We start from the raw sequence: 26280 nt of genomic DNA on the forward strand, positions 1-26280 counted from the left end.
TCAGGAGTTGCTAAAATAACATAAACTAAACACGTCATGTAAAAATAACTTACATCATTTGCATTTCGATTTTTGTACTCCTTTGACCGAACACTCCATAAGCATTCATTTTCTCTATAAAGATCAATTAGGCTCTCTACTAGAGTGACTCCAAACGAGAGTGGTGTTTTAGTCGACATTTGGTGTGCCGGACCAGCGTACACAATCAACCTTACTAGACCACAGACAGCTATCTACTAACTAAGAATTTAAAAGCAAAGAATAATCCACAAAAATTCATATCTTTATAGAAAACGTTTCGGAGACCAGCTCCATCGTCAGTTCGTAGAATCTAGAGTCACAAATTAATACATTGAAACCATAGAACGAATTGAATTTCTTTAATTAATTAATTTACATTTTTAATTTGATTTAAATTTTTAATTTAATTTAAATTCTTAGTTAATTTGCGATTTAAGCATACAATTGATATCAATTCTTTTAGCTATCTACTAAGCGCCGCGCTTGTGTTGCATGAGGCATGGCCCCTGTCAATCGCTAGCTCGTCAATCGGTCAAGAAGCGCATGCAGAGGCTGCAAAGCGCCTCTGCATGCGCTTTGAGGCACTTGATTCTCGGGTGTTGCCCCTAGTGTGAACGGGCCTTTACGCAGGTCAGGGTATGTGAAAATTTTAAAAGAATCAAATTTTGAGAATTTTAAATGAACGCGTGGACTATATCTTATCAATTTAAGAGGCATATTAAGACATTTGAAAAGAAAATGCATTAAGTATCTAAATAGTTCACCACTAAATAGCTCACTATCAAATCAAAGGTATATGGAGTAACGAATAGTGATAGAGAAATTCGAAATAGTGGTTGAATTCAAAATTGAAATTAAGGCATGCCTAAATGAAGATGCGCCCCACGTTTTTTGTTTTAGATGTTGTAAAATATTTTAACTGAAATACAAAAGACCAAGAGAATGAAAGCAAACAGAGATCAGTAGCAGCCGAAAAATTATTTTCTACTTTTTAGTCCACATGAAAAACGTGGTCTTTAAAATTTTTTTTATACATTTTATATTCTACTTTTTAGTTTTATGTTAGTTTGTATGCTTGAGCTGATCAAATCTTGCAATCGAAATTTCAATTTCCTTTTTATAAAGAATAAGAACAACACAACTTTTCTAAGTACTTATAAATTTAGCTTATGGTTTATTTATTTCAACGGTTCAAACAAAAATTTATAAAGTCCATACAGTATAGTCGTTTCACTCCGCGCGTTCTCAAATGTTAATGTCCGTCACACGTGCGAGAATTAACCGCGTTTGTTAGTTCTGAAAATCGCCGCTTTAGGGGGAATGGCGCTGCGATCGATTAAAGGAAAACAAATTTCCACTTCGAAAATTAATTTGTTTATAATAGTGATAAATACGCCTGGAAACGTGCAACAAATTATTGTTTAATGTATTGTCATCGGGAGCTGAGCTTCCCTAAAAGTTTCAGAGCGCTAGCTAGCGGGAAAGTTGGTGAAATATCGATTGCAAGATTTGATCATCACAAACAGACAGACAGACAGACAGACAGACGGACACGAAAGCGAGCTAAGAAAAACGTGGTAAAAAACCGTTTGGGACAGGGACCAACCGAGTTCTCTTAACAGTTCAAGTACATGGTAAAAGGTGACTTAGTACACGGGTATTGCGGCTTGTAAAACCATTTCATACAAACATAGAGACCTTTAATTATAGATTGAGCATTCAATTCTAATATTTCACCCGTACCTCCATGATTTGCCTGACAGAGCATTTGACGGCGCCAGTTTCGTTGCGCAGGTACCATTCCTTGGTGAACCAGCGCGGTAGGAACCACACATAACCATGCCGAGCGGTCATGTTCTGATGGTACGCCTCGCACATCACCTTGCGCGCGATGCCGTCATAGAAGTCGCCGATGATGATGCGGAAGTTGTGGTCCTTGAGCCGAGTTAGGTACTGTAACATCAGGCGCAGCATTACACAAAATCCTTATGAGTATCTGAAGGATTATGTGAAAAGATCCAAATGGATTCTCTTACAATCCTTAATAGGATTTCAAAGGATTGATTCTTCTCTGTAATTGCGTATAAGAATGAGCGACGTAGTCAAACTTCAACGGATGAGCGACCACCGCGGCGGGTACCAAAGAAGACACGACGGAAAAAAGTTTTCTCCTCGTAGGAGAAATTTTACATTAAGTAAATGAAATTAAAAAGTGTTTCTTTCACAAATTCAATATATACTCTCGCAGAAAATTGCCCTCTAATAAAAGGGTTGAATTTCCTTATATTTTACGATACTCCCGCTTCACTTTTAATATCTTTGTCATGCAGAGTTTGAGGATAAAAGCATGTTAATTGGATTATAGATCGACGAGTCGATCAAATTCATTTTCATTACCTGCTATACTCCAGGTGAAGAAAGTAAAACAAGAGGAATTGGATAATGATGAGGTATTTGCTCTTCTTACCTTATTTATTATATGTAGACATTAATGTTCTGAAGGGTCTTGGTCTATTTAAGTTAATGAATGGTGAAGGACATAATGGCCAGCTCACCTTAGCCATGTCGGTGGCCTCCCCCGAGAACTTGTGGTTGTCCAGGAAAACGCCTTCGGGTTGTAAGGTGTCCAGCAGGCTGGTCAGGTACTCGCTGTACTTGTTACCGGTCTGCGTCAGCGACGCGATCCTCTTCCAGTTGTTCATCTTGAACAGGTTCAGGTACACGTACCTGTAAGTGCAAGAGTGGTAAAAAGCATATAATGTCAGATAATGGTTCAGGTACACGTACCTGTAAGTGCAAGAGTGGTAAAAAGAAGCATACAATGTCAGACAATGGTTCAGGTACACGTACCTGTAAATGCAAGAGTACAAAAATATGGATTTAACGTCAGTTATTGGCTGAGACGTATGTGCGGTAGTGCATGTAAATACGAGGGGAAAAAGAGGAATTTTACATCAGTCGCTAGTTCAGGCGCACTTAGGTTGGTGCACGAGTAATTTATAATGCATGCGAAATAAATTTTGAATCGCTTTTATAATATTTGAGTTTTATATAGTAGTTCTAAGATGCTACTGAAGAAACTTGTCGATTTTCGGCTAGTAAAAACTATTTCCCTATTTTCAACAAAATTCGCAGCGGTGTTAGCGACGTATTTTATGACGCTTTTCCCTCGAAGTTGTCCTTGCAAGAGCGTCAGCAAAATCTGTCAGGACGCTCACGCAGGTCATGCTGTGAGTTCAGAAATCTGCAGGAAGATGTTTTCCTTAACGCCAGAAAAGAATCACGTTAAAACAGCCGTAATGTACAAACATGTTTCACCTGAAGATTATGTTCTCCGGGATGGTGCGGAAGAAGTATGGGTACTTGACCTCATCGTTGAAGATGGCGCCCTCAGCAGCGTACGAGATGATGACCGTGTGGAAGTGGCGGACAACTCCCGCCAGAGGCTCGACCGTGTCAGAGCACGCCGGTCCTGCTCAAGAATCTACTTAATCAAGCCAAATTCATTAAAGATTAGTGCTAGTAATGAGAAAGTAAAAATTAACTCGAGGTACCCAAGGTTACCTAGCTGACCGTTCATAAAAATGAGCGAGGTACCAAAACACATTCACAGTGAGACGGGGCAACTAGTCTGAAGAAGTCCCCTACTTTTTCAAAATAAAAATACGCAGAGATTGCTATTTATAATTTTTATTTCTATCTGTTTTTATTAATTGTACATGATGAAACTTGTCCCTGGAACGTTCCGACGACTACATGAAGAATTTACTTGACAGTTTCTTTGCTCCTAAATTATTGGTTTCTGTGATGCACTGCACCGATCACCAGTTGTACACTGACAATAATGAGCAGCAGCAGCTCGGGGTGCCCACCCACCCAGTATGCCGGCCATCTGGTTGAAGTGTACCACCCACCCAGTATGCCGGCCATCTGGTTGAAGTGTACCACGCACCCAGTATGCCGGCCATCTGGTTGAAGTGTACCACGCACCCAGTATGCCGGCCATCTGGTTGAAGTGTCGGTTGTAGTCCTGCGAGCTCTTGGTCACGAAGTCGATGAAGAGACCCAAGACCTTCTCGCTGCTGCAGGCGCCGTCGCGTGAGATCAACTTGAACTCGTAGTCGTTCAGGATGCTGGGGTTGTCGTTGATGCGCTTCACCGCCATCATCGCAGCTGAAATATCAGTGAAGAAACCATGCAGAATGATGTCGAAAAAATTATTTCAGAGGGCGCGGGGTATATGAACGGTCAGCAACAAGTTTCTAATTACAGTTAGTCAAGCAGCTGAATTAAGAAACATAAGCATGTATAACATTGACTCAAATTCGTCGCAAAAAATTACAGCCGGATTTTCAGTAAAAATACAATTTGTCAATTGCTTTGCATAACGCTCAGAAAAATCATTTACAATTTATGATTACGAACCAGGAAAGTTTACCCAAAAATATAGATAATTTCACCTTCTTTACTTGTTCATGACAGGATATAGACATAATTTACTTGTTCATGACAGGATATAGACAACAATTAAAAATAAATTTATTTTCATTTATTTACAAAGAAATTACGAAGTAATCTATCAGATAATAAATTATAATATATTTATCACGCTGACGACGCACCATAGACCAGCTCCTTGCAGGAGTATCGCGCCCCCTCGCTGATAGGGAAGATGCCGCCTATCCAGATCTCTGGCTTCTTGTTGTTGTGCATGGGAGTGAAGGTGCTGAGGTTGGTCTCCTTGTCCACCTCCCTGAGCCACTCACACGCCACCTGCGCCACAATATCGTCATCCCAGCCCTCCTGGTACGACTGCAGGGGCTGCAGGTCCTGCGTTGTAGGAGCCGTTCTCTGACGGTAGCGCTCGAGCAGGTCGTAGTAGTCTTGTTCTCGTAGCTGGAAGCGCTCCACAGTCTAAACAGTTAAAGCATTCACTTATTAATGATAAGTTTAATTGAAAAATATGTCATTTGTATTCAGAACTAAGGTACCCTAAATATACGAATCTCATTATTGATGAATATGTACAATGTAGTCTACATGATATAATTTGATACAGATCTTCCACTTATTATTGATGAATGCATGCAATATGGTTAAGCTTATACCTGATGTTTTGATGCAAGCGCTCGGCCGTTTGCTCATTCTTACCGTTATAAAACTTACGTAAGACTAGTTGTATGAAAGGCAAACCTTACCAGGATTAAACTGGTACGGATTTATCATTTTAAACATGACTTAACCAACCAATATACAGTATTTCTGGTTCATCTATTTGATATGAGACTGAACACACATGACTCACATCATGTAAATACAAACCCACATATATCTGGAACACATGTCGTTCACAAGCCAACACGTGACACACAACACATTACAATCATACAGTGTCATACTTTAGGTACAATTGTAAGGTCAAACCATAACTAGTGCATGTTTGACTCACAGCAGGTGTGACACGCACACTCAACACGAAAAATATTATGCCAAAATAAATAGAAAAATAATACTAACGTGACTCACTCAAAGCACATGTCACATGAGACAAGACTCGCCGGAAACAACAAGACCACCAGTCAACATGCCACAAAAAACATGGCACACCACGCACAAGACACGGCACACAAAACACACTATAAGACATGACACACCAAACACAAGACACACTATAAGACACTGTGTGCCACCTCGCAACACACCTGATACGCGATGGCCGCGGTCTCCCTAATGCTGACCCAGACATGCTTCTCGAGCGTGTGCAGCTCATACTTGCAGCTGAAGTCAGCGTCGTGCGAGCCATCATCGTTACTGACACATGACGGGAATGACACGGGCAGGACGTTCCTGAGGGTGGACAGCGTCCCAGGCCACCAGCTGAAGAACATGAGGCCCTTGTCGCTGGGCCTGAAGTTCCTGATGAAGTGCGGCGTGAGGTTTGGGCCAATCCAGGCGATGCGCACCAGCAGCCGCTGGCTCACCACTTGTTGCTCCAGGAACGAAGACGAGTCTGCAACGCACGACGCAGCGTTAGTAACGTCACAATACAATGTAATTTGTCACTGCTAACGTAATTAATTTCAACGCTATTCGTATCAGAAGCGAAGACAAGTCTGCCACGCACAACGCATCGTTAGTAACGTCACAATACGTTATAATTTGTCACTGCAACGAATTTCGATAATTTGTCACTGCTAACGTATTTAATTTCAACGCTATTCGTATCAGAACTTCACAGACTTCATATTAAAAGAATATTTAAAAAATCTAGGTTCTTAATTTTTCTCAAAGATCAGTTATTGTTTTTTTAGCGGCGCAAAATACGCAGCAGTTTTCATGTTCCCGCCGACTGGACATTGCCAACGAAATGCTTATTATTTTATTCCTTTATTTGTATACCGATAACAAACTGTGATCACAGCTAGACTTATTTGATTGAATTCTAATACAAATTCATAGTTTGCAAACTTACATAAAAAAATAGAGGCGTTAGTAGGACAGAAGCAACTATGGAGATTTTGTGTGTCCGCACTAAGAATTGTATTGGAGCGGAAAAATTAGATTTTGTCAATTAGACTTTACATAATTTCCAGTATGGAAACAATCAAGCAATGCACTCATAGCGATGATGTCCTACGCCCTATGGCGTAGATGAAATCCTATGTTAAAGGATCTACTGAGACCTAAGATCCTAAGATCTACTGAGACCTAAGACCTACTGAGACCTAAGGTCTACTGAGACCTAAGATCTACTGAGACCTAAGATCTACTGAGACCTAAGATCTACTGAGACCTAAGATCCACTGAGACCTATGAGACCTAAGATCTACTGAGACCAAGATCTACTGAGGCCAAAGATCTACTGAGTCCTAAGATCTATCGAGTCTTAAGATCTACTGATGCCAAAGATCTACTGAGTCCTAAGATCCACTGAGACCTATGATCTACTGAGTCCTAAGATCCACCGAGACATATGATCTACTGAGTCCTAAGATCCACCGAGACCTATGATCTACTGAGTCCTAAGATCCACTGAGACCTATGATCTACTGAAACCTAAGATCTACTGAGACCTAAGATCTACTGAGTCACTCACTGAACTTGCCCACGAAGAGCATTGCGCAGTCGCTGCGACTCTCGCATTCTGGGGGCGTGAAGATTCCTGACTTGCACTTGGGACTTCTGCAGAAATACCTGAGGAACGAACATAAAATAAGTGAGAGAAAAGTAATAACACGAGGAACATACACAACATATTTAAGGAAACAGTGACAGGAGACAGGAAGTATCAGTCGTGAAATATCGCGGCCACACCGACACAACGCCTCGTGCACAACTGCAGGCGTCACCAGGGGCCGTACTACAGTATCACAGCTTGCTTTAGCGGCTCAAGTACACGTGGCGGCCCAAGTACACGTAGCGGCCCAAGTACACGTAGCGGCCCACGTACACGTGGCGGCCCAAGTACACGTAGCAGCCTAGGTACACGTAGCGGCTCAAGTACACGTAGCGGCCCACGTACACGTGGCGGCCCAAGTACACGTAGCGGCCCAAGTACACGTAGCGGCCCAAGTACACGTAGTGGCCTGAGTACATGTGGCGGCCCAAGTACATGTAGCGGCCCAAGTACACGTAGCGGCCCAAGTACACGTAGCGGTCCAAGTACACGTAGCAGCCCAAGTACACGTAGCGATCCAATTACACGTAGCTACCTAATTGCCCGTAGCAGCAATTTTTCAACTATGAATGGTTGGTTTAGACTGGTATTAAAGCCGTCAATGAAATGTTAATGAAGTTTCGAAATTTTAACGATTTTTGATAAAAACAACTCTAGGGCTGGATACTACCATGACGTGCAAAGTATCTAGAGCAACGAAGACGATCCCAGGACGTTACCCTAGAACATTCCCTGATCGCGGCAGCCGTAATTTCCACAAGAGAGGCTACGACGCTCATCGTCGTTACAGTAAATCGTCCTTCAACAGCGGACCGTCAACCAAATGTTTCGTTTGGTCACCGCGCCAGTGACCGGAATTTGAAGCTATAGCTGCTCGGTGCAGCCTGACTATTTCACGTCCGAATGAATGGAAAGGTGAATTTAAAATTTGCGGAAGGCTTAGTATTTATAGCAGTTATTTAGGAAGTGAATAATTTGTGTGGATTATTTTGGCCATCATTTTACTTCAACAATTACTTCAAATTTGTAAATCACTCAAGTGTAATGCTTGTGATATTCCGAATATTGCAAAATCATATTCTAATTATTAAGTTAATTTCGAAATATATGAGTAAGAAATATTCCACAGTAAATAGTCGGCATTAGGACTCACTCGTGGCTTGAGTGTGGGCATGTAAATATTATAAAGCATCATGTAACGCATCATGCATGTATCGCCTCAATTCCTGTTAACACATCATGTTAACACAATTCCATAACCCCTGACCCACTCCCAGTTGATGAGTGCGTACACATGTACACTACCAGGAAAATTTATCATAAAAATACACCAGCGGATCACCCTGACCCACTCGTGGATGACAAATGTGTACACATGTACATTCTTAACATTAATCCCCGAAATACACTAGTGGGTCACCGTGACCCACTCGAGGATGACAAATATGTACACATGTACATTCTTAACATTTATCCCCGAAATACATTAGTGGGTCACCCTGACTCACTCGTGATTGATATGCGTGTAGTCGAGCAGTCTCTCCTCCTCGTGCGGCTGGAGCGCGAAGAGCCTCGTGACGGCAGGGTTCCTGAAGGAGCGCCAGTGGTCCGTTATGAGGTCGTGGCTGCTGAAGTCGCTGTCGTTGCGTACGTACCAGCCGAACCTGGGGGCCAGGGCAACATGGCAGGGTTCATGGTAAGGGTTTTGATGTGAATAGAAAGAAGAGTGTGCGGTGAATGACATGAGTTTTGATGTGAAGGTGTATAGTTTTGACGTGAAGGTAGAAAAGTCTGCGGTGAAGAGTTTTGATGTGAATGCGAACAGCTTTGTGTCAATGTCAGGAGTTTTGATGTAAATGCAAACATATTCAGGTAAATTTTAGTGCCTTAAGATGTAAATTCGATAAATTTTTATGAGAATACAAAGAATTTCCATTTATACTAAATTTCACGTCGTTTCTGACCTGCCGCCGGAGCCCTGAGATCCGCAGTTGACGGTCGTCGGTCCCAGGTTGACGAAAGATCCTGGCGGGATCCACACCTCCAGGTTGATCATCGACAGATTACTGAAATATTAAAATTTACATTCCTTATTACCGCTATAGTAAAGGTTGAGACACATAGACATATGCGATGTATGCATATGAACCACAAACTTATGTCGTATGCCTATACCACACCTATACACTACACACGGTTCATAATTAACATTATTTTTTGTAGCATATTCAATCAACTTTTTGTATTAATGGACGTGAGAAAACCGAGATTAAAATTTTTACTTTTTGAGTTTTGCTCAAAAATATGCTGAACTGCTGAATTTGTTACGCCGTAATCTAAACTATATTAATAGCTGTAAGGGACAACTCACTCTCTGTTGAAGTGCGAGGCGTCGCTCCAGTTCTCGTACTTCACTTGTGTTACGTTCTGGTAGCCAACCTTCTCCTGTCAGGGCAACATCACGTGAGAATACTAAGTGATTATTGTAGACAGCAGTACAGGTAACAATACTATACGCACATTGTAGACATCACTACAGGTAACAATACTACACGCGTATTGTAGACATCACTACAGGTAACAATACTACACGCGTATTGTAGACATCACTACAGGTAACAATACTACACGCACATTGTAGACATGACTACTAAACATCCTCAACTTGGAACAGGTAGAGGATAGCACATGAACAGGTGGAGGATAACACATGAGCAATTAGAGGATAACACATGAGCAGGTGGAGGATAACACATGAGCAATTAGAGGATAACACATGAGCAATTAGAGGATAACACATGAGCAGGTGGAGGATAACATATGAGCAATTAGAGGATAACACATGAGCAGGTGGAGGATAACATATGAGCAATTAGAGGCTAGCATTACGCACGCTGAGGAGTATCCTGAAGATGGCTGTGGCGAGGCGCTGGGAGAGGCGCTCCGACGTAGCGAGCGAGAGCTGCAGTTGCACTTGTGTTTTTGCGTCGAATATATACTTCTTGGGAGCTGGGGCTGGATATGTGCAAAATAGGGCAGGTGATAATACTTGCGAGTAGTGGAGTAAAGGATAGAATATCAGAACATTTCTAGTTTTTATTTTGCATATGGTTCTTCAATTTTTTATGGTTTTATATTTTTATAAGTCTTATGGTTTTATGGTTTTAGTCTTATATTTATGGTTTTAAAGACTAAGCTCCTGCTCTAGAAATGCTGAATGTATATGTAGCAGAAAGCTAATAAATGTTGGTAATATAATAACAGGGCGGGGTAATATAATAATAATGATGGTAATATTATAATAATAAAATCTCAATTCACACGAAGATGGCGGCTTACTAAGAGTACTACGTAGTCTTAGTACTTCATGACTAAGAAGGAGTGAAGATATTAGGTCGACTCAATCCAGACTTTGCACCACGTAAATCATGACCGTGATCTCGCCCGTGCATTTCTAATACTCACGATTGATGCCTAAACAGGTAGAGGCGTAGACCATCTGGACGTCCAACAGCAGCACCACCAGCAGCCACACGTACCACCACAACCACCAGCAGCTCCCATGATTACGTCGCCGCACCTTCTTGCGGTGGGTCTTAAAATTACCGATGGAAATTACGGGCTTTTGTTGATGGCACGGCACGGACAACGGCTGCCACCAGAGCGAGGAGCTGGACGTCACTGCAGTAGCATCTTGGTTCCTGTGAGGTGTCATGTCGGGTCCGCAGTTCGTGGCATGACTGAGAGGAATTGAAGTATTATTTACATTAAAGTAATTAGGTGTTCCCGTTAATGAATATAATGACCTCTTGTCATGGTCAAGGTCGCCTGTTGGCGTTGGTCGCTCGACATTCCTAATGTGAGTTACGCAGCCCATTGGACCAATAAATTCGTCGCTCAAGTCTGAGGTTCCTTCAAGGAATTTATTCGAGGCCAAAGCATTGGCATTTTCATCAAAGGAACAGTAATCTGTTCTCGCCGGACGACCTTTTTTGTCAAAAAGCATCGGCTGAGCAGCGAAGAAGGCATTGGTTTTCCTTGGCACATTCTGCGCCGCGGAGAGCGTCTTAAAATTTGCTGAGTCATAACTGGGCATCCTGTTGCCGTCCTGAATCAATGATGAACAATCCTGGCCTTCAATTCCATAAAATTCTTATGCCATTTCAAAGACATGAAGAAAGAATTTTTGTGGTCTCTTCAAAGGACAGCGTTGAGATGAAAAATAGAAGGACGCAAACGGTTCCCTGCGAGTGCTGAGATCGCATTGAATGCAGCTGCCAAGTCCAGGAAGTTGATGACCGATTTAAGTGCTTGCACAGATCATGGAGTCACGGAGTGATGGCAGTCCTTAACATCGCAGGAAGATTATTCTCCTATACGGCGTTCCTCCTTCACTCGTCTTCGAGAGGAGTCGTTGAAAATCCGCTTGCTTGTGAGAGTTAGCCGCAGTTACCCTCTGATACTGATGGAATGCACACGAAGGAAGAGATGCGTGCATGTGCTGGTGAGTGGAGGCTTCTTATCAGTACCACGGCGGCGTACGTATCCCTTTTGCTCCCACTGCAATAGAGATAAAAAAATCAATAACACCATTTTTTATATATTTATAAACAATCATGAAAATCTTTTTCCAGATTTAATACTGTATACATGACTAAAACACTTTTATAAAGAAAGGCTTCGAAGTTCTATCGAATAGAATAATTCTCAAAAATGTAACACCAAACGCCTGACAGAAAAAAATAGTAGCAGTAAAAGGCTTCGCTGAAACAGATGCGGTCTCAAAGAATCGAAGGTAAACCAATATTATTCAGCGATTGCAAGCATGCACATCGAAAGTAAAGCCAGTGGCAGCTCTTATGTAAGACCCAATATCTAAGATAGCCACAAATTCCGCGAGACTTTGGCAACTCTTAAGACCGAAGATCGTCCAACCTGAAGCCACTCTTCACATCAGGTCGATATCATAATTTCCTGCAACCTAAGCTCAGTCGCCTCCTAGTTTTAAAACACGAGAGCGATCTTCAGGTGGCCGATGTATTACACGCGGTCAGCCGGAGCCAACATGGCCATCAGCCTTCAGTCACGCCCAAGCAAACAGAGAAAGATTTACGAGTTCGAATAATGACAGCAGCGTGCGAAACATGCTGCAAAGTCTTGCTAGTTTAACGACAATATGGAGTCTGCGTGGCTATGATTGAGGATTAAACATGCCATAACAGGGAAATGGAAGCTGATAAATAAATTCCTGTACATCGATAAATCAAGCATGAATATTTTCACAAATTGACTTCAGAAGAACTGAAAATAACGTACATTACAGCAGCTGCCATGTTCATAATTTTACTTCGTGATATAGTCGATTTACGAAGTTTTCTTTGCCTTTAATTGTTATTGTTTTCCTTTGACGCTGTTGGAGAATCTCTTTGCGCAGACACAAATGTTGACAGCAAATAAGCCACACCCAGTGTAGACAATTATTCAATGAAGGTAAATAGTGCGACATTATTTTACGATTAGATCAGTGATTTACATTAAAAAATGTAACTCAGTACTCACTGAAGTGAGTGACAGAGAGCGCATTTTCTCGTCGACGAAAACTTGAGGTCACGGACGGGCGGACAGACGGACGGACGGACAGACAGACAGACGGACATGGCGAGCACAATAGTGCATTTTTTCCATAAATGAGAAAATGCGCTAAAAATGGCTTTTGACCGGTCCGCGCTGAGGTTATCTTGCATGACCAGATGAGACCACGCGCACACTGGCGCGCAGGCAAGCGATCAATGCAGTTTGATCTCATTCTTGATGAATTGACTGAGCCATTCACTCACAGAATAATGAAACAATGGGTGAAATATTGCACTGAATTTAAACAGGTTTTATCATCGGAGCGAAGTATAGAAAAGGAAACGACCATATAAATAGAAATTTTGGGAGCAGTTAAGTTCAACCTATCGAGTCATTAACAGGAATTTGAGAACAAATTAGTTATGAATTATAACGGACAGACAGTGAAGCATTAGGCAGTGTTACGCGAAACGGGTTACAACGCATACGAATGTCACCTCATGCTTTCATTTACAAATAAATGAAAATAACAATGTAGCCGCGCCACGGTCGTCACTAAATTTTTGTTCCGCAATTCTCCTTGAAATTTTTGCGATTATTCAAAGAGTTATTTCTTACATTTTTTCTGTCAAATTTGTGCTCATTTTTTTCATTAATGATTTTGTCTCTCGATTTTACTAGCATTTTCATTTAGAGAAAAAGTCAGTTCAACTTTATCATCCCATATTCGTCACCTTCAATCTGTCAGTCGTGAAGGATTTTGCACTTCACTGTTGGTGAACCTTCTGTGACCTTATTATTGTGATCTTTAAATATGTGTTCTGATATTTGTGAATTATAATTTTGCTAGTAATAACTAGAGTTAAGTATTATTGCCGCATCTTGTTAACTTTATTATTTTTGTTTACAGAATCATATTAGTTCACTACTACGAACAATAAATTCAGTGCGAGTCATCCGCTGGGTATGTTTTGAGTATATGTATATTTTTATATCATTTTTTGTTCTTGTTTCTATATTCATCAATACCCTTGTTACCAATAAAGTGTCAAGCATACCAAGTTCACTTCCCTGCACTGTTCAAGTTTGGTTGTCTTGGCTGGCGCTAACGTACGAGCGTTCGATAGTCAATGTCGCGCTTACAACATGACAAATAATTACTTGTAGAGGCAATACTAAATTAATAGGGATTTCAGAAGCAAAATTTTTTGAGTGAACAACGAATAGATAATAAAAAAAATATATGCACAGCGGAGAATCCGCGCTCGGAGCGCCCGGAGCAGCGGGTATTTCTGTGGCCATTTTAACAGCAGCCGCCCTCATTCATGTAATTGTTCTGATGCACAGAAAAAATACCCGACGAACAGTTTACTCTCTAATTAATGTACACTGGAAGTGTATACTCAAATTCCTTTATTATGCATTCCAATATTGAGTCTTGCAGAATGATATATTTTTTAAGTTCCAGAACATGAGCGAGGTCTGGACTTCATATGAGAAGATTTATTGACCAAGAGCAAATATCGATGAGGAAAGATAAGAATAGCAAATAATTTAACTGAAATAAATCTTGTTAAGTTAGTCCTCGGTTAACTCACTAGTCAATTTAGCGATATTTGCAGAACAAAGACCATGCGTAAGGCATTAATGGAAAATAATTCAATACAATATAAAGGGAGGCCTACAAAATTAATCAGGGATTGAATTAAACTGGCGCAATCAATTACCAGAGACACCACAAGCCATTGAAAATTAAAGCCAGCCGACCACCGGCCCTCCATCGACCAGCCATCGTCCGCCTGAGATTTGTACGAGGGTATATAGGAGTGGTCATAAAGCCGGCGTTTAGAGGTGAGCAGCACAAGAGGAAGCCTCTGCCTGGTATAATTAGCATTGAAATTTGATCATCAGGCATTGAGCACGATCGAATCACAGGCTAAATCACATTAAACTTCACTGCGACGAAGTAAGAATGTTGTTCAAACGGTAGATATTAGCATCTAAATTGGCCAAAAAAGGGGAAACAAGATGATAAAATAATATAGTTACAAAGTAAGAGAATTTATTATTATACTAGCCTATACCTCCGGTTCATCGGATTGGGAAATTTTTAGAATACTAGCTTATTTTTGAACTTCATCTTGTCCGGAGTTTGTCTCGCTTACCATATTTGGACGGCCTCGTATTAAAATAATCCACTTCTGTCATCGTCGTTCGTCATGAGCCTCACGGTCACACAATGCAATAATTTATTCAATAGCACTTTAAATGAAGATTATTGAATGCTCGATTGCTTGTTAATGATTAATGACTTTCACCTGAAGCTTTGGAGAGGTTGGTTCGCCATTGAGCGAACCAAGTGTTCGTTTCACGCCGCCAGTCTAGAACAATTATTATGGTCGGAAGCTCTGCGGCGGTTGACCTTAACCTTCTAAGTGACCATTAAATCCGAGATTCAAACCTGCCCATCTCAAATGATGGACCATTAAATACATTCGAATTTCACTCCTAACCATTAGAACGTGACTTTCGGAAGCCCTTCCGGGTTCTGAAGACGCGCACTAAGAAGACATCTTATGTTATGGCATGGCACGTCGGTGAGTGGCGCGGATAAACCGGCTACAATTAAGCCGCCAGCGATACGTCTCCGACGATCAATGAAAATTTGCAATACCCCGTCCGGAGTCCTGGTCGTAGAAATGGGCAATACGCCGTGCATAAGAGTCATAGTCGTACTCTCATTACATTCTTCAGTTAAGCTCCACAGGAGCAGCATGCATTCAGTATCCACAGGAGCAGCATGCATTCAGTATCCACAGGAGCAGCATGCATTCAGTGTTCACAGGAGAAGCATGCATAGTTTCATGGAAACAAGTTTATAAGTCCTCCAGGAGCGTTAAACTGAAACGGACTATTTCAGAATCGTTTTGAAGCGCACAAAATCACGTGAAATTCACAAAATTAGGTGCAGAGTTTTCAAACTTTATTACACCAATTGAACATCGCGGCAGACTAACGCCAACTATCGGAGGATACACGAAACAACTCATTACTATAAGATAGCAGAATAAGCTTATTTAAACACGAGTGGTTAATGACCAGAGATGAAATGAATGATGTCACATTCGAAACGTCGTTAATAAATTAAATTACTTCCTTGAACCTGAATTTTTATCAACCAACGTCCACTGAAGAATATTGTTCGATCCTGAAAATTTAAATCAATGATTTCTCTGGTCATTAACCACTCGTGTTTAAAGAAACAACTCATCTGCATATACGTAGAAGTAAGAGAATTCTACTCATCTTATATTCAAGCTGGTAATAATTTATAACCTGCAGGTTATCTTGGTATAGAAGGGAATTAACTTTCCTCTAGTAATTCCAGATTCAATGAAAAACATCCTTGGCTATTTACTAAATTTAAGAGCATAATTAAAATCCTGTTCAATGACTTTTAAGCACTCTAGAAATCCAGCAGGACCTGTGGACAAACGAAGACGAAACTTAAGACTTATCATACTATGCTGCATTTCACTTTGAAATAAATCGTTAAGAAAAAGACCGGCAGTTCATTTCTTTAATATGAAAATTTACATGTATCGCTTGATTTAATTTGCAGTACTTCTTTGATTAGAATATTGTTTACGATCATTTCATAATCAGATTATGTCTGCTCAGTTTCGTGCTACTATGGATCATCATGGAAGGTATTATTCCACGCTTTTTTTTCGTTTAAATAAATAAAATGATCAGCCACAAGAAGAGTGAAACAAATGCTTCCGTCGGCACAACACAGAGCTTATTAAATGCATGAAGACCTTCCGTATTTCCTGCAGCATAAACACTTCTCATAAGAAGTGTGTTATTTGCAGCTCTGTAATTCCCATTGTTCGATTCTTATAAATATCATCGGCCGAATGCTCGACAATATATTTGTTTGCACATCACATATCTTAAAAACACTAATTTTCCTACACAAAATAGCGAGCAATATCATGGGTTTCAGGTATGACGGATCGCTATATATACAACCGAAGACGCCACGCGTCGACGATGTGGGCGAGTTTGTTAGCAAACACGCGCACTTTAATCTGAAGCTGAGATAAATACTTGGAATAACACCGCAGCAGGTGCATGCAGTGATTAGCACTCATGGGGATACCAAGATATTGCGGACCTCAAAGCACGATGTTTAGCCACGCAACTCGCACGATATTTGGAGCAATTTGCATTGCAGAGAGTCGTGTTGGTTTTTATTTTACTTATTCTATATAATGCTTTTCACAGGCATTTAAATAAAACATGCATGATTAAGATGGTCCAGGAAGAAGTGAACGTTGGACGTCATAGTGCAAGAAATGATCGCATGATACATGACCAGAAAGTGATACAAGAACTTTTTGATTTCATTTCACATGAACTCGATTTCGTGATTTTTTATTTGATTCGGCGGTCAAAATTTTATTTTTTATTTCTTTTTTTTTTGCCGAAACGTACAGAAGCTATTGTAATATAGAGTTTTATTCGGCAGTAGTTCGCGACGAAGATACGGGACTATGAATTTACCGTCTTTTTGCTGGGCGTTTTTATTGTGCGTACAAAATGTTAAAACATAAAATATGAAAACATAAGAAAGAGGCACATCATGCGATATAAAACCTTTCTAAATTGTTCTTTGGTTAAGTTACGTAGCGCCACCTGGCGCAATTAGCCTGAAAAATAGCATGCTTCAACAAAGTGATATCAACAAACGCTCGCACGCACCAAAGATTGCGTCACAGAGCTCATTAGCGCAATTCTTAACTGCCGTTTGGCACAGCACCAGCATACCGTCCGTCTGTCCCTCAGGCAGCATTGCAACGCCTGCACAAACTGCCGTGCGCAGCAACACAAACTGCCGTGCGCAGCAACACAAACTGCCGCTGTCTCTTATACACATCTAGATGTGTATAAGAGACAGACCAGCAGCTCTGTTTACGTCCCGCCTCTACCAGCAGCTCTGTTCCAGCAATTCTCTTTACGTCCCGCCCCTACCAGCAACTCTGTTTACGTCCCGCCTCTACCAGCAACTCTGTTACGTCCCGCCTCTACCAGCAACTCTGTTACGTCCCGCCTCTATCTGAAGCTCTGGTTGATCTGAAGAACCGTATAACTGCTGCGGTGCACTCTGTAACAGAAGATATGCTTTCTCGTGTGTGGGACGAGTTTGGCTACCGTTTAGATGTTTGCCGTGCAGCACAATGGGGAAATATTAAACATTTATAAATATGTAAAAAAATACGAATCTTTTTCTTTACATTGGTGTGTAGATTATTCATTTTGAATTTATACTTTAATAATACTAATTTATTAAATTGGATCCATCATTTAGAAAAACCCTGTATTGTAGGCACTTGCCTCAAAATCTAGGCATAGAATGGCTGGCCATGTTCAGCTTTCATGTAGATGCGACACACTTGTACGTCATGCGCACCGAGCCATATTTTAGAGGATATTGCACAGTAATTAGTGCAGCTGTTATGAACGCAATGCGACTCTTCGCAGAAGACCACGAGCTCTCGAGTGCGGCGACTGGCAGCGCGTAAACACTACACATAAACGACCACCAACACATCGCAGAATATTACAACTTCAAAAATTCCGAAGATGAACTCGCATTGCTTAGGTTTATACAAATATTCTAATTGGGTGCTGCGTCCAGCGCCGTGGATGAGATATGCGTGTGCGCCATAGGCATATCTCAACACACTAATTAACGATGTCTGAAACATTTCCCGGATGAATGCTATGAATGGATGTTGGTTTGGAATTGAATTCCAACTTCAGCGTTTAAATATCTGGAAAAAAATCAAAAGAGGCACCTTCTTTGACATTTTGATAAAGTTCTATGAATCTTTCGTCGCCAGTAGCGGCCTGTCCGTTAATTGCCCACAGCAGCAACTAGTGTGTAGTTCTCAGGGCCGCCTGAGGGATCCAGCAACTACGTATATCTCAACAAGCATCTAACGTTGAAATAATGTTGATTAAAGGTTATTTTGACGAAATAAACTCGTTAAAAGTAAACTAATCACGTTTATTTTCAACGTCATTTGCCGTGCGGTTGAGTGTGAGCCGCCTTATAGCTCCCGATGGGGAGGATGGTTGAGTGCAATACAAGACGGGTAAGTCTTGCCGTCATCAGGGGACGTGCTGCAATTTAATGAGGCAATTGCTGCTCCGATGATGAATGATTGATGTGATCTCGACTGATATTTCTGCTGCGGGAAGTATTACATTGTGAGTTGTTGTTGAGTGGCAGTATACACTTAGTGGCAGGGATACATTGCCACTTAGAGATACACTGCCACTTGAGTGGCAGGGATACATAGTGGTAGTGGTCATTCCTGGAGTGAATACATTAGATGAAATAAATAATGAGGACACAACGAGTGAGGTCCTTCAACGCATAATAGACATTGTCGAAAATGAATTCAATTTTTGTTCTATCAGCAAGAAAATATTACCAAACAGCCATGCAACTAGCTATCCACAATCTTTCCAAACCACCATTCAACCATATTCGCATCTTCACATAACTCATCATTCATCATACGAAAGAACAGCCCACGAAGCTTCCAATACACACGCGCATGACGGCTGTGCTACAGAGAGCGCGTGGCAGAGATCAATATTGGTTTCGGTCACCGTGCCTCTGAGTCTACGGCTTCTGCTCGACTAATTTCAGAGGAAAAATAGCGATCGCAGTCTTTTTCCCCTAGGGAAAAAGACAACAGTATTCGGAAATCATTGGAAGTCAGTGCCATTGATGAGGCACATTATTTTTTTTTAACTAGGAGTCAGTCGAGTTGATGAGGGCCCCGAAAAAATACAATATAGATACACAGAAAAACGTAACAGTTAAAAACGATGTCAGTTTAATAAATAATGTACGTAAGTCTAATATTGTTCATACACGTAAATTATCAATACCTCAATGTGATGCATTAAACAATGATTAGCGATAAGTGATAAACAGAGGAAAGTTTGCCTTTGTGTGCCTTTTCAGAAGAAGTTTTGTTAGCGTCTTAAGTTTTGTCTTAGCTATTGGTGCACGTAATTATTAGCGTCTTTGACGTGTGAATATAGCGCATTGAAACGAAAAGCCATCAAACCCCATAATGCTGATCATAAAGTGACAAATGACTCGTCAAAAATAGATCAGATGTCAAATTATTTGGGGCTCGTGTCAAGACAAGTTTAATTTTATTCTTCGTTAAATCGAATTCATTTCAAATCCATTCAATTCTAAGTTTGACCACACATCTAACTGCTCACCAACGTTTTCCAACTCTCCAGCGTAGGAAGGCAAAAACGCGCCTAGTTTTGAGACAAAAATTCTAGGGACAAATGCACGCACATTCTCGATGACGGCCAAATGGAAGGCCGAATTTATTATTTAAAAAAGGTTTTTCAGCGTAGGACATTTTACAGCAAATTGACGAATTTTAGCAGAGCGAGGTAAAAAACGCTGACCTTGGCATTGCGTTTTCCAGCTCATGCGTCAGGATGTGCACTGGAAGCGTAGACTTAAAATTGTGAGACGAAAATTTATTACACCTTTGAGAGGATGATGATTGAGAGCAAATCTGGAAGCGTTTTTTAATTATCTATCAAGAGGCTACTACATAAACTCGGCTATTGTTACTAACCAACCACGAATCTCAAGAACCTCCACGAACAAGCGAGATAAATTGCAGGCAAGCGTCAGTCTTCCCGACTCCATTTGACAAGATTTATCGTCGGATTAGAGATCGGCTGCAAGGATTCTAAAAATAAATGTCTTTACAGTTTTGAAAATTCAACAGGTAGCTAAATCCTTTATATTTACATAAACAACATTATTTATCAGGATTCGTAAAGCATAAGAAAAGAACGATCCCCGTCAAGTTAAATACCGTGCACGCCTTGTATTGCATTTCTTAAGCTAAAGAGCAAATGAAAAATGCTCATACTTGCGGATAATTTTAGGTCGTACGAATCACAAAAACAGGCCTTTAATAATTCCTCAATTCTAAAGAGCAAACGACGCTGGCGTTACAAAGTGTACAGCTCATTACTGCTTTTTACTTGAGTTACCTAAAATTATATCACAAGGGAAAAATTAATAAAAATTCTAAACCCTTCAACACACAGCAAAACCCAATAATGACATCGTTCCTGCAATATCCATTAAAATGAATACAAACGGCAGTGTAAATCAATAACTTAACTATATTGAATGTAGTCCTGCACGAGACGGTGATCAGGAACTAGTTACCGGAAATCGCAATATGCGGGAGAAAACGAGTGGGAACTAGTTACAGCGGCGCGCAATAAGCGGGAGCCAATGAGTGGAACTAGTTACAGCGGCGTGCAATAAGCGGGAGCCAATGAGTGGAACTAGTTACAGCGGCGCGCAACAAGCGGGAGCCAATGAGTGGAACTAGTTACAGCGGTGCGCAATAAGCGGGAGCCAATGAGTGGAACTAGTTACAGCGGTGCGCAATAAGCGGGAGCCAATGAGTGGGAACTAGTTACAGCGGTGCGCAATAGGACGACTTTACGACAGCTAAGAGGATGGTAAGCGCGAAGTCATAGAACGATCAGTTGATCTGCCGGACCAAGAGGCGACATACAATGCAAGGCAGACGAGGCGCATTGTGCGCAGGTGTGCTCGGCGCCACACATGTTAAGGTCGACCCCACCTGTCGCAGACACGGCACGCCGCTCAACTTGGGGCTGCAAACTCCCCGCCCTCGTCAGCATCTGGCCACGGCTCCCTCAAAAGCATAGCCAGGGATGTGGATGCATACAAAACATATTAAAGCTACCAACATAACTGGCGTCGGAAAATAGCGGAATACAAATGGACATGGCAATACATCCACGACGAGAGGTGTTATTTCCAGCATTAAAGGTGAAGAATTAATCTCACTTTAAAGAGCTCAGCTGAAACGTTTGTAGGACGTAAAGCATGCATTTATGTTGACTGTGTAACGCTGGTTGTATGTCATCTTTGCAGGTTAATTAATAATTATAAATAATAAAAGATAATTACCAAATAAACTAAAGCTTTCTGATGGTGAGACATTCATGAAGTATGTTTGGCGCATACACAAGCCAGAGCATAATGCCTCTCTCACTGCCTCCAAATATGGCATAGAAAACGCAGCGTGAGAATTAAAAGCAATATCTTAGCTGGCTGAACTTGATTGACGGACTCAACGGCCATGAAAACCAATACCATTACTGGACATTCTCTATTTCACCGCCACGCGAAGCATATACCCGAGGTTTCCTAGAGAGATTGTACATTGTACGATAATCATAAATCTGAGTTTCACACACTCATATATGGTTGGCATTGTTCTCATGGCTTTGAACAGACCGACAAATTTACTCGGCCGTATTTTGATATTTGTGGGTTGAATGATTTACTTCCCGTCATCGCGGAGCAAGGTTCAGGAGGATTGAATGTTGAAGCTTTATAGTCTGTCACGCAGGTGATGCTAGGGACATGCAGATGTTCGACATCCACTGAGTGATTGAAAAAATCGTGATTGATTTTTTTGAGTGCCTGATAAATGGTGCGCATGGACATCAGACACTACATGAGTTCTTTATTTTATTTGAAAAAATAAGAAAAAAGTGTTGCACACTGTACTTAAAAGTTAAAATTGTTTTTAACTTTCTACTGTCTCTTACGATAAAATACAGTATATGTTAAACAGTTTATTTCATTGGCAGTGAAATACGTTTTGTAACGAGCTTGTTCTCCCTTTGCTTGATATTATGAAGTAACTTGCAGACCGTATATACATCGAGACGAATCTCAATCCATATAGGTATATGATGGAGGAGCTGGTGTCGTTCACTATAAATAAAATTAATTACAAAACTCTCCCGGCATTGAGGCAAAATATCAACATAACAAATTATTTATAGATGGCATTATATTGCAACTATACAAACACCAGAGCACATGATATCCTTAGCATAATAAATGCTGAGCTCTGGGTGAACCAATCGCCACACACGAAACATCATCTGGACTTCGATTATCCAATTACAAACACATGTGCAGACACTGAAACTCAAGCCCAGACATCATGTCTTTGAACGAGGCTAGGGTTACATTAGCAAACAGATTGCACTTGTTGAAACGTAAAGTAAGGCTAGATATTCGGTACGACTTCTCATTATTACTATTATTCTACGAAATGATTGTCGAGATGTCTGGTTCTGCATGACGAACTTCGAGGGCACGTTACACTTAAGTTTCATAGGAGAATGGATAACAATGACAATGCACAACATTTAAAGGCTCTACGAAACAGCCCTACTGCCACCATCCATTTGCTGCACGATGACTCCTATGGCATTTCTTCTCTAAGTTAGTTCAACGGAACTCTACCACGTTAATGAGGTAAAAGAGTTCATGCAAATAACGATATTCATTCGAGTACAATGAAATTTATCAGAATGGGAATTTGGGGAAAGCTTTTCCATCCACAATTTTATGAAATTTAAACATGAAATGAAAAGTCACTCGTCACGCTGATATGCTGAAGTAATATAGCTTTCTACCTAAAAGATTCACTCACGACTGCTCGGAATCATTCCCTCAGAGGTATAAATATAAACAGATAACACATCAAGCACAGTATAAAGCATAATAGTATACTCGTCGATGCTTGGCAAAGCTCTCCAATCTTATCTAATTTTAGGCATAATAATTCACCATTAGCCACTATGGTCAGACCATGAACTACGTAGATAAATAAATATTCACTATCATTGACTACTTAAACGCAGCTAGACAAATGACGAAGCCTGTAGTGAGGTCAGTGGTGGAGTATCTCGCTCTCATCACAAACATTTACAAGACTTGGCACTCTGCTTTGTTGTGCACAGCACATTTTCGGCTCCTGCCCTGTATAGTGTACACAGCTTCTCGCTGTATTTTACTTAAGAAACTTTAATGTATACAATGCGGCTGCACATGTATACTTTAAAATTTATTTATTTACGGTTCAGTGCATTCTTTTCATTGTGAACTGCACGAATATTCGCAAAATGATTTAGTAGAGCATTAGTGCAAGTGAAGTGACGGGCGTCAGACTGTCACTATATAACAGCTGAGCAATGTGCTGCAAGGGTCAGTGTCCTGCTATCTTTAGGTCGAGATAGCTACGCTGATACAAGCGTGCGGCACAAAACACCCATGCTGCCGCACTCATGCAGTGCACTCCCCAGTCCCCTTTAACTCAATTAACATCAACTTATCAGGGTATTATTAGGATTAATAAGCCTGCTAACTAAACACGTGAATATTTTCACGGGAATGAGTTTATTTTACATCCGGCCTTGCACTAAATCGGTAATGGTTTTATAATAAACATGATTTCATTTCAACACAAAAATAGAAATAAACTTTTGAAGATGTTAGCAATGTATTTTTTTCAATGTACTGGTAATTTTCTAATTTAAAAATTAAACAAAATACTTTCGGAGCCTTTACGTATGTCTCTGTCATGGACACCCACGAGTTCGAATCAAAGAAGTTATACAACAGGTTTGGTCTCGCAGGTTCACAGGGCGAGAGCGCACAAACCTGAATATATCTAGACTAACAACTACACATTACACAGGGAGAGAGGGCACAAACCTGTATATATCTAGACTAACAACTACACATTACACAGGGAGAGAGGCACAAACCTGTATATATCTGGACTAACAACTACACATTACACCTGTCTCGTGCGCAGCAACACAAACTGCCGTGCGCAGCAACACAAACTGAAGTGCGCAGCAACACAAACTGCCGTGCGCAGCAACACAAACTGCAGTGCGCAGCAACACAAACTGCCTTGCACAGCAACACAAACTGCCGTGCGCAGCAATACGAAGTTGTAAATCGTGAAACTTATTTCTGGGCACCAATGCTAAATGCTCTAGAGTCTAGAATACGAAATTGGTACTGGAAACCTTAATATTTGGTAAAAATATTTAAACTTTCATTCAAGTTCTTCCTTTACGAGCTTCATCTCCTGGATAAAAATACTTTCCGTGCTACTTTCTTTGCCTACACGCAACATGCATCCTGGGAGCCTCTATATATATATGGATTATTGATATCGCAGGATCTCTATTAACTTTCATGTATTGTAATGGACGAGAACCGGTCAATCCTCGTACTTTAGCTGCGAGAAACTTGGTTTCATTCATATTTGTATTTTTGCTGCAAACTTCCCTACAATTTTTTACCATTTTCAGCAAATCATTCGAATTTATTTCGAAAATCAGACCAAAACTCAACGATTCATTGACCACTTGGAGCTGCGCTGCAATGAATGCTGTTAAATTCACCTTACTCATCGCCCACTCTGGATGCTGCTGCGATACCTGCTGGCACGCGCTCTGCATGTCCAATGGGCTTCAGTCCTCAAACATGGCTGCAGCACAGCAACTTATAAACCTTCATATATAAGAATGAGCACACATGTGCACATATATATTTTATATATAGATGCAACAATACCGTCCATATAGCTGCAACAATGCCTCCTATACCAGCCGTTTCATCATTCGTATGGCTCCCATTCCGCAACTCAAATGCGTTATGCAGGTTGAAACCATAAAAAGCGTTGTGTTGAGAGATGAAATCTGAGCTGGTATAATTGGTGTTTCGGGCGTAGCAGTCCCAGGCCATGCTGAGAACCGCCACCGTGGCCTACTGAAAAAGAAATGGCGCTCATAGCAAAACCTGCCCTCCCTTAGTAGAATCATTCGCGCGAGTGATTCTTTTGAAATTTTAATGATTCTCCACTGGTCACCTGTGAGGCAAATTGTTGAGCAATAAAATGAAGCAGTTATCTTACGATCAATGTTTGAACAGGTTTGCAGCAATGAACAAACTCGTATCTATGAAGCGAATTTTAAACTTTTGCGACAGCTTCACAACTCAAACTTCAATTACCTACTTCATCCAAGCAAGAAGTCATTTTGCTAAGGTGTTCAGAGAAGAATTAAAGCTCCTTCAACTCGTGTTTCAGGTTTCCATCTGCTGTCCCGCGGGAGATGACATCGACAGTCAGACGATGCCAGTCACTAGAAACTAGAAGCTGACTTGAGAGCCTCACACTCGTGTCGGGGCACTCGAGTGGTCGAGCAAGCCAACACCTCACATCAATGAAGTATTCGAAGGAACTCTAATATAAAACATAATAATAATCATAATATTAATACGCAAACTTACTTCCAATTCGCCTTCAAGGTAGGGACTTCAAAGCGGGGCTCAATAATAAACTAATTAACTTCAAGCTGCGGGCTCCAATTACTTCATCGAATGGACTTCAAATATGATGTCGTGGAGAGAATTGAATCTGGAATCACCCTGACACAGACAGGGCCCAATTGTGCAAAGCTGAAAACAAACTCAACGGCGTTCAATTTGCACTAAATCATTTTATAGTAATAAATGT

The 26280-nt window shown here is 40.9% G+C and overlaps 1 protein-coding gene across 1 annotated transcript in view; it reads right to left on the reverse strand.

Annotated features, from left to right (window-relative positions):
• The window catches only part of LOC108676308, a 70990-nt gene that overhangs the window by 12613 nt on the left and 32097 nt on the right, over positions 1-26280 (reverse strand). Inside the window, exons 2-13 of the mRNA XM_018164367.1 lie at positions 10664-11758; positions 10092-10213; positions 9570-9643; positions 9163-9264; positions 8707-8862; positions 7118-7215; positions 5724-6031; positions 4644-4935; positions 4012-4194; positions 3340-3493; positions 2577-2748; positions 1765-1974 (exon numbers count right to left, since the gene is read on the reverse strand). Of these exons, the coding sequence (XP_018019856.1) occupies positions 1765-1974; positions 2577-2748; positions 3340-3493; positions 4012-4194; positions 4644-4935; positions 5724-6031; positions 7118-7215; positions 8707-8862; positions 9163-9264; positions 9570-9643; positions 10092-10213; positions 10664-11294 (2502 nt within the window). The 5' untranslated portion in view covers positions 11295-11758. The remainder of the gene's footprint in view (positions 1-1764; positions 1975-2576; positions 2749-3339; positions 3494-4011; positions 4195-4643; positions 4936-5723; positions 6032-7117; positions 7216-8706; positions 8863-9162; positions 9265-9569; positions 9644-10091; positions 10214-10663; positions 11759-26280) is intronic.

The sequence above is a fragment of the Hyalella azteca genome, unplaced genomic scaffold (genome assembly GCF_000764305.2).
Source record: "Hyalella azteca isolate HAZT.00-mixed unplaced genomic scaffold, Hazt_2.0.2 contig5826, whole genome shotgun sequence".
NCBI lineage: Eukaryota > Metazoa > Arthropoda > Malacostraca > Amphipoda > Hyalellidae > Hyalella > Hyalella azteca.